The 9,537-nt window shown below is 42.6% G+C and overlaps 1 protein-coding gene across 1 annotated transcript; it reads right to left on the bottom strand.

Annotated features, from left to right (window-relative positions):
* Positions 1-397: 397 nt before the first annotated feature.
* Positions 398-9,282, bottom strand: LIN7C (lin-7 homolog C, crumbs cell polarity complex component). The gene is made up of 5 exons (XM_053449138.1): positions 9,214-9,282; positions 4,706-4,824; positions 3,831-3,902; positions 2,181-2,390; positions 398-1,221 (listed from the first exon to the last, which is right to left on the bottom strand). The coding sequence occupies exons 1-5, from the start codon at positions 9,248-9,250 to the stop codon at positions 1,066-1,068; spliced, it is 594 nt and encodes a 197-aa protein (XP_053305113.1). The 5' UTR covers positions 9,251-9,282; the 3' UTR covers positions 398-1,065.
* Positions 9,283-9,537: the final 255 nt, after the last annotated feature.

Genomic DNA, 9,537 nt, shown 5'->3' with positions numbered 1-9,537 from the left:
GGAAGCGATTAGCTCTTTGTTTCGCAAAACCAACCTTACCGGGGTCTACCAGTTTAGCCGTAAATAGAAAAGTATAATGTGTGCAGCAATAGCGCCACCCAGTGGCCACTCTCATTAAGCGCACATTTCTTCCTGTTCTGCAGACCTCATCTGCAAACACGTTTGTATATCCTTGGCCAAACTAGCAATATTGGTTTTCGTAAGCCAACCATTAGCAATTCTCTATTTTCCAGTTTTCATCCCCTTATAAGCAGAATAAATGATGCTCATTATAAACAAGCAATAGCACCGAAAACTGCTCTACTTACAGCCACACAATATTTCTAGGAAAACAAAGCAACTTGTTCTGGAGGGATAGAAACAGTTTTTTTATGCAACAAATTATAGAGTAGAAATACAGCTAGATTTTTATTTTAGAATATAGTTTCACCTATGTATATTGTTGCGTGTTTAAGCAAGTACACAAAAATAGGGGTGGATTTACTAAACTGGGAGTAATAACACTGGTGAAACATTACCATCAGGCAGTGTAAAGAGCCGTCGCAACAGTTCTTTGCCTGGACTTTTGCAAACTCAGGGTGACTTCCTAATCATATGTGGGTCCAGAAATATGGTAATTCCCTATTCCGCAGCGATTTAACAGATTTTCAGTATTTTAACGAAAAAAATACGTACTTTTACAGACATACTGGGGATATCAAAACTGGAGCAAACTCTACTATACAATCCACAATATCCACTGCGACACAGACTGACGATGGACCCGTTGCTTGGAAACAGTTTACAAATGCATATTATCTTTATCATATGAAAAATTTATGAAGATTTAAAAAAATGGGGGGTGTAAAAATTGCCCTGTAAACATTTTTTTTTACATTAAGCTCAGACATCAAAAGGCAATGTTCTCGGCTGCAAATTCTCCTGATGATGTCCATACATTCTGCGAGTGTCGAGACTGTCCAGCTGGGATCTAGAATGAGCGCAGCGTTGGTAGTCCACAGGGGAACCCAAATTTATTGGAGAGAGGAATATAAAGTCTGTGTCTCGTGGATACAACATTTGCTCTTAGTTTTGCTGCCTACGTTTGGCCGATCTCATTTTTTCAAAGCGGGATTCCATTTCTTCCAGGACCCTCGGGGTGTACCGGACCACCAGCTTCACCTTTCCTTGCGCTGCCTTTAGAAGTTCCACGGCTTTCTCGTGGTGTTCACCCTCCACGCTCTGTGGAACACATGGGTTTAATAGAATACGTTTTTATTAAAAAAAAGATTATAAAGATTATTTGTCTCTCACAATAATAAAATAGGTGAATAAGTAGTGGCCCTACCAACTACTACCTCTTTGGCCTTTATTCAACAGGTTAACAAAACATCTGGATTTTATTATTACTCTTATTATTTTATTATTATTATTTTAACACAAATCACACGTCATTTACAGATGGAACAAACAAAATCTGATTTTCCAGTACAAAGTACACACACTGGCAAGTACTTTCATGCTATAAAGCAGGAACCTGTAATTCCTGTAATGTTCAGTATAATGTGGGCCTGCGAAGTTAAGCCCAGGTTAACGGTGATTAAATAAAAACAAATGGAACGCCAGCTCAAACCGCGTATTTATTGAACAGTAAAGGGATGGCGGGTAATAAGACCCTCCAAGGCTGCTCAAGCTCAAAACGTGGCGAACCCACTCCAACTGCGAAGTGAAAATAAAACACTGGCACTCCTTAGAGCGACAGTCAAGCAATATATTATTAAAATCATGTAATAATTCCTGTATTAGGGATCGTAGTCCTATATTAAAGAAAAAAAAAAATATATATATATATATAGTATCAAGCGCTTATCAAAAGCAGTGATTAATACTCAAGGTATTAATCGGAAAAAACGGACTCCACACAATGAAGGTGGATTTTTTGGGGGAAAAAGAACTTTGAATATTTGAAAGTAGATTTGAAAAGACCGCGTTCCCTGGGAATCCCTTTTTATCATCCAACAACCATAGAAGTAACTTAATTACGGAGTCGCTCTACACGTCTCCAGCTACGTCGCAAACTAAACAAAACTTTATGTTTATGTATTCATCCCAAAGGCAAGGAAGATTTGTGGTTTAAGGTGTATTTGTCAGATTCCTAGTGGTCTCTACACGAACATTCAAAAAAACGGACACTTTCTTACCACGCCATTGACCGAAAGCAACTGGTCCCCCCGCTTGAGTCCTCCATGTCGATCCGCTATTCCTCCTGGGATGATCCGAGAAATATAGATGGGGGAGTTTTGTTCTTTTCCTCCCATTATGTTGAATCCGAGACCCTCTTCTGTTTTGGGAAGTTCGACGACCCTGGGGTGGGAATGTCCTTCGCTTGCAGCAAATGCAGCCACGGTCGCCTACAACAGAACAGAGAATTCGAGGACAAATGAGAACTATTTAGCCCATCCACTCTGCCGCTTTATCTTAATGCAAAGAATGAAACCTTAATCAGTCGCTGGTCTTGTCTTAGATTCAGGAGCCGTATGCCTATCGCACGCATGTTTAAATTCCCTCACTGTATTGGTCTCTACCACTTCTGCTGGGAGGCTGTTCCACTTATCTATCCCCCTCTCAGTAAAGCAAAATTTCCTCTACAGCTAAGCCATTGATCATGCGGTTTTAGATTATGGCCTCTTGTGCTAACATTCCCATCCTTTGAAATCAGCTCCTGTATTTGTTAAATCCGGTGGTTGCTTTCTTTTTATAATTCATGTGTAATCTTCTCATAGGCGGGCGTTCCATATAATGCACAAAAACATTGCTAATAAAAATAACAAATTCTAAACAAATGTAGCGATCGGTGGCCGGTTAAGCGGCAGGAAACCAGAAAGTTAATGAACATGATGTTAAAAAAACGAAAAGCTTACACTTTATTACAAGCGAACGTTTTTATAGCGAAAACAGACAGTAAAACAGCAGTTTTCAAAGCCCTGTCTGTTTACGTACACGGCGTGGGATAATAGCCTTTTAATAATACGCAGCCGTTAATTAAATTCTGGGGTATTTTAGTGTTCTGACACATGTAACGGCCACCTGTAAACCTCATTAGAGACAAACACATAACCCTTAACTGCTTACCGCAGGCACTTCTACTACTCTGCCATCCCTCCTACCATTCCGTAGACGCTTTGAAGTCCCGTATATCATTGCGGCCATTTGTTTCAAGAGCAAACTCACTTTTCTGGGTGGGAAAAGGGAAGCGAAGGATACAAGCGGTCGGGGAGGGGAGGGGAGGCGCGGCGCTTTGATGCTAACAAACGTGAAATTCATTTTATACCGCGTGAAAAGCTGCGTGTTCGTTCTATTTTTACGGGACTTCGAAAATCACGCCTTCTCAATGTCTTCCCCTACTTGTTTCTGCTGACACGGGAAGCATATGTAATCCAACTAACATGTATGTGATGGTTGCTCAGCCATGTGTCAACTCCATCTGTTAACGCCTGGATCGCGTGCCCCAAGATATCTTTGATAACTTTATTATATATATTTTTTTTTTAACACATTTCTGGCTTCAAAAAGCAGTTTAAAGTAGAAATTCTGCACAAAGAAAAGAACTTGTAAAAGAGAGTACAATATTGTGATTTATAGTTTGCATGTTGGAGTGAAACTGCATTTTTTTTTCTTTTAATTTTCTTAATGGTTGCATGAAAGTCATGACAGTATCTCTTTAACCCCTTCATGACAAAGCCCATACAGGTACAGACTCACAATGCATTGTTTTTAATGTGTCCGTTGTACTTAAGGGGTTAAACCGTGATGCGTTGAGGCACAGATCAGCAGGACGGGGACGACCTTACCTTGGCGGTAGCATTAGCTCGAACTTCAGGGCTGTTGTTGATATCAACGGTTTCATAAACATGTTCGTAGACCTTGGAAAGCAAGAAAAACAAGAGAAAACGTGAAACAATTACAAGCTGGCAAGCGAAGGCCGTCGTTTCCTTTGGCTTCGGTATTGTTATTGTGCGTGAAGTTAACTTATTTTTATCGTCTCGGATTGGAATTAGAAGCACTACGGAATCCGCGGGCGCTAGATCAATAAATGTAATGACACAATGACTCAAACATGAGAAGATTGGTGGCCCGCGTTTCCTTGATGTACACGCGACCTCCATCACATGTTGTTTACACGGCAACCAGTACTGGGAAGCGGGAAGACATCGGTGTTAAATGATCCGATCGTTGATTGGTTAGTGGTGTCACCGCCACAATCCGCATTGACAACCGCGATAGTAAATATAATGAAACATTTTTCCAGCCTCATACTCCGTTTTAAGAAGAATTGACATACGCGGCAGGGGTCATCTACTACCTCTCTAATGCAACCCCCGATCTGCACTATTCCTCCATCGCCTAGTCTGCTTATAGGACACTATAACTAAACGCAGCATTAAGAACATTATTTCTATTGCCGTGGAACACCCAAACCCTTCCCAGGAATAATTATTTAGGGATTGCATGATTGTAGTATGACACGAAAGCAGGCACTCAGGTTGTTCCTGCAGAAATAGGTTTTTATAAACATTGTCCTTTTTTGCAGACGATTAAAGTTCACAGAGGAAAGAATACAACGCTTTGTTAGACAGCTCAGTTAATGTTCTGTGGAACGGCACCTTTTTAGAAATATCTTCTGGTTATTGCGCTTTACGTATTCGCCGTAAGCCAGACTCCTCACCTCTCTCACAGCATTGCAGAAATCGCTCTGAAGAACTCTCTGCAGCGCGTGTAGTTTATGCGGGGGCACTTCTCCGCTCCGCTGCAGCTTCTCCAGCAGCTCGATGGCTCTTATGATATCTGTAGATATAAATAAAAAAGAAAGAAAAATTAACACCGGCGGCAAAAATCCGCAGCACTAAGACGTGACCCTAGAAGCAAATCCCAACAAACTGACGTCTAAAGAAACTTCACAGCTTGGGGAGACCCTTTCCAGCTTTCCTCTGCAGGCCGAACCTCTGATGAGCTCCAGAGGAACCTACAGTAATCTGCTGTCTTCTTCTTAAATTCAACTTCAACCTCAAATCAGCATTGACCGAACCGTGAACCACTAAATGATCCGTCACCTGGGGATCTGCAACATCAAAAGCACTAGAACATGCCCAAACCTCAGACACATTGTGGGTTTTGGAAATGGAGGTGGCCAAGAGAATCGCCTGGGTTGCTACACGGCTGTCGGGATAACATTCCAGCGAGACAGAGGCCAGATACACGACACGGATAGGAAGAGGAAAAGAGAAAGCGAGTTAATATAAAAAAAAAATGCTTATTACAACTCAGGCTCGGAATTTGAAAGGTCGGAGATACATTAAACCCAACAATATGCAGCAGTGATGAGCTGTGTAAATCCGGCCCGTACATGACAGCCTTCCTTTTTTTAGTGAGTGATGCAATTATCCTCGAATTAACCAAATATAATGCTGACAGATAAAAAAAAAAATCACTGTATTAGACAGAAAGCCGCTGCCCGAGAACACGCAATCACTCTGAACAGCTCCCACCTAATATCTGTTCACATTCCAGCCATCTGCTTCACTGTGAAAATATACTAGAACGATATTTTTTTGGAGCCGACGTCTGTCTGACGACATTAACTCTTTGTTGTAGAAATACGGAGCCCACAGCTGCATGCAGGAAGGTCCTCTAACGTAAAAACGTACTAAATCAAGGTTCGACAAAAGGGATGTACAGCTGCTGCTGGCCAGGCTGAGGCTCATGGGAGTTGTACCTAGGATGAAAACTTTAAGCTACGTTTAACCCCTTGAGCGGCAGCTTCATAGGAGATATGCAAAAATCAAAGTGAGCCAAGTACATATCTCCTATGTAGCGGGACTTAGAGTAAGCGATCGCTTACAAGGACATTTCTGTGGCGTGGTTCCGGTTGTCTGCAAAGCCAACAGGCAGCCGTTCTTCTTCCTCCCCTCACGTGTTTAAGCGGACAAGCGAGACGTCCGGTGAAGGACGGATGCCTCATGTTTAAACAGACACTCCGTCTGGGGACTAAAGGAACTCACTGATTGGTCTGTGACAGACCAATGCCTTCTGCTTGGTTATAGAAAGAAAAAAAAAAGGTCAGTATGGCTGCTTGTTACCATGGTAACCAAATGCTGCTACAATATGTTTTATTTACTTTCGTATAAAGAATATGGGCTGATGGCTTTGCACACAGCTCTCCTGACTCCCTGTTTCTGCATATGGACTTTTTCTTTAGCATGATAGTGGAATTTAACCCCTTCTAAATAGCTTAGGTTGTCCTGAACAGAAAAGAAAATTCCCTTGTTAAAACATAAGGTTGTCGAAGTGTAACTACCGCAAAACAAAAGTTCACTCAACCTCCCAACCCTCGAAGAGTTACATGTCGCCTAAATGTGCATTATCGAAAAGCAAGATCTGGTCATGTAACCAGCGACAGCGTATCTGTATAATGACGGATGTGCTATAAGCAAAATTCATTAAAGATAAAGCTTGTAAATTCTACACAAATCCATCAACCACCTGCCTGGAATTCATTTTCTTTATTAGGTTTAAAAAGCAATGCCTTCTGACCACCTAAACAGAGCTTTTTAACACAAAGAAACGTACATTCATTTTTTTTACCCGATTAATCGAAAAAACAATCGGCCAACTAATCGATTATGAAAATAATCGTTAGTTGCAGCCCTACAAAGACGCTGACGTGAGGATAACCTTAAAAGGTACTAAAGCTGCCTCTCAGGCCCGATGCAGTTTTGTCCTACAGAACTGATTATGCGCACAGCCCCTGCCCCAAGGCGAGAAGTAACACGGCCTCCCTTTTCTGTATGGTGTTCAGCATCGACTTCCACAACATTCATCATCATGACAGCCCCGGCAGCCTGGGGAGTTTACAGTGACCTCTCTCATACGGTCCCGTGCCTGCACGCATGTAACATGGCAACTCCTTCTGACTCTAGAACCATGAAGGAGATACGGTTCCGCTTGCGCAAGGTTGGAGGAAACAAGGTTACGATGATGTATATGTATATATAGACATTGCTCAAAAGTTTGGGGTCACTTAGAAATGCCCTTGGTCTTAAATGAAAAGCACATTTTGTCCATTTAAATAACAGGAAATGGATGAGAAATCCAGCGCAGACGGGTTAATGTTGGAACTGACTATTGTAGCTGGAAACGGATTTTAATGGAATATCTTCATAGGGTGCAGAGGCCCTTTTACTGTGTTCCGAAGGCATGTTGTGTTCGCTAATCCAAGTTTAAAAGGCTAATTGACCGTTAGAAAACCCTTTTGCAATTACGTTACAGGGAGAAATGTCCATAAAAGCAGTTAAGTGACACCAAATGTTTGAGCAGTAGTGTGTGTGATTATATATACACACACACTGATCAGCCATAACATTATGGCCACCTGCCTAATATTATGTAGGTCCCCCTTTTGCCACCAAACAGCCCTGACCTGTTGAGGCATGGACTCTACTAGACCTCTGAAGGCTCGCTGTGGTATATGGCACCAGGACGTAAGCAGCAGACCTTTAAGTCCTGAAAGTTGCAAGGTGGGGTCTCCATGGATGCCATCGATAGTCGATTGGATTGAGCTCTGGGGAATTTGGAGGCCAAGTCAACAGCTTGAACACGCTGTTATGTTCCTTAAACCACTCATGAATACCGTGTCCATGAAAGGGTGTACATGGTCAGCTTAGGTAGGAGGTAAGTGTCAAAGTAACATCCACAGGATGGCAGGACCCAAGGTCCCAGCAGAACATTGCCCAAAGCACCATACTGTCTCCGCCGGCTTGTCTTCTTCCCATAATGCATCCTGGTGCCATCTACATGATATAAAAGAAAATGTGATTCATCAGACCAAGCCACCTTCTTCCATGCTCTGCTGACAGTTCTTATGCTCACATGCCCATGGTAAGAGCTTTCGGCAGTGGACAGGGGTCAGCATGGGCACCCTGGCGATACTCTGTGTGTTCTGACACCTTTCTATCAGAACCAGCATTCACTTTTTAAGCAATTTGAGATACAGCTCGTCTGTTGGCTATCACCACACAGGCCAGCCTTCGCCCCCCCCCACATGCATCAATAAGCCTTGGCATGACCCTGAATAGCTGCAGACCAGTCAGGCTGCCCATGCTGACCCCTGTCCACTGCCGAAAGCACCTACAATAGACAGGTAATCATAAGAACTGGACCACGGAGCAATGGAAGGAGGTCTGATGAATGATGTTTTCTTTTACATCACGTGGATGGCCGGGTGCGCCCCTTACCTGGAGAACACCTGGCACCAGAACGCATCCATGGAGGTCCCATCTCGCAACTTACAGGACTAACGACTTGGTGCCGGATATCACAGCACACCTTCAGAGGTCTACTGGAGTCCATGCCTCGACAGGTCAGGACAAAGGGGGGGGGACCTACGCAATATTAGGCCGGTGTTCATACTGTTATGGCTGATGGGTGTGTGTATATATGATATATATATATATATATATATATCCTTATTGCTCTAGAACAAAGCAATTTATATTTGTCAGCATCTGTCAAGCCTTTTAGCGTCCATACCCACTTCACAAATAAATTGGATTGGTTTAGAAAGACACGACAGGCGGCAACAAAGCAGATTAAACAACCAAAGAGAAACTCTAAACTCGTGGAGGTAATGATCGGTACATCGAGAACTGCCGGCAGAGAACTCAGCGGGCCTGACCCCTTCTGTCACAAGCCGGGCTGCAGGAGCAATCCTTTGGTGTGCTCAGTACCTGTAAAGCCCGACAAGCTGGTAGTATGAGGAGCTTTATAATGAAGCAGCTAAAGAAAGAGGGAATTACAAATGCCTCATTATAAGCCACCGGTTATAGGAACCGTGCTGCTTTTACCCAGATGCAGAAATAAAAACAACCATAACACATGATGTCGGAACACCTTCATGCCTCCATTGCTGAAACCTTCCGGTAAATAAAGCATTACTAGCTACTCCGATGACAAAACGCTAACGTTACATAATTATAAGAGAATGTGGACAGGGTGACACAGATTCCCGACCAGTACAATCACTGTGACCGTACGAATCGGTTCTAATTGGCGGGCGCCTGGGACCCTCCAGTCGCCGTGCTGTATAACGACCGCGTTACGCTGACTCCGGACTCCTGTACCCCATCGCCCAGACACTGCTTTTGCTGCCCCTAACAGGGCTGCTCCACCACCCCTCACCTCTCTCAAGCCGTATAGGTTCACCGGCCGCCGCCATCTTCTCTCCTAGAATCAGTGACAGCTCGGAAGTAGCGGAACGGAAGTGACGCAAAAAGGGCGGAAGTGTTTTGCGCAGAACTGAAACATATGTCAACATATGTCAGTTTATATATATATTTACACATATAAAGTTACATCTATAATATATATATTTACATATATATATATATATATATATATATATATATATACATATATATATACTGTTACATCTATTATATATATATAATATATAGATATATATTTATATATATTAGATGTATCTTTATATATATAAATATATAT

Source organism: Spea bombifrons, chromosome 10, assembly GCF_027358695.1.
Source record: "Spea bombifrons isolate aSpeBom1 chromosome 10, aSpeBom1.2.pri, whole genome shotgun sequence".
In the NCBI taxonomy this organism is placed as follows: domain Eukaryota; kingdom Metazoa; phylum Chordata; class Amphibia; order Anura; family Pelobatidae; genus Spea; species Spea bombifrons.
The sequence above is the reverse complement of the archived record's forward strand: the minus strand, read 5'-3'. Positions and strand labels throughout refer to the sequence as shown.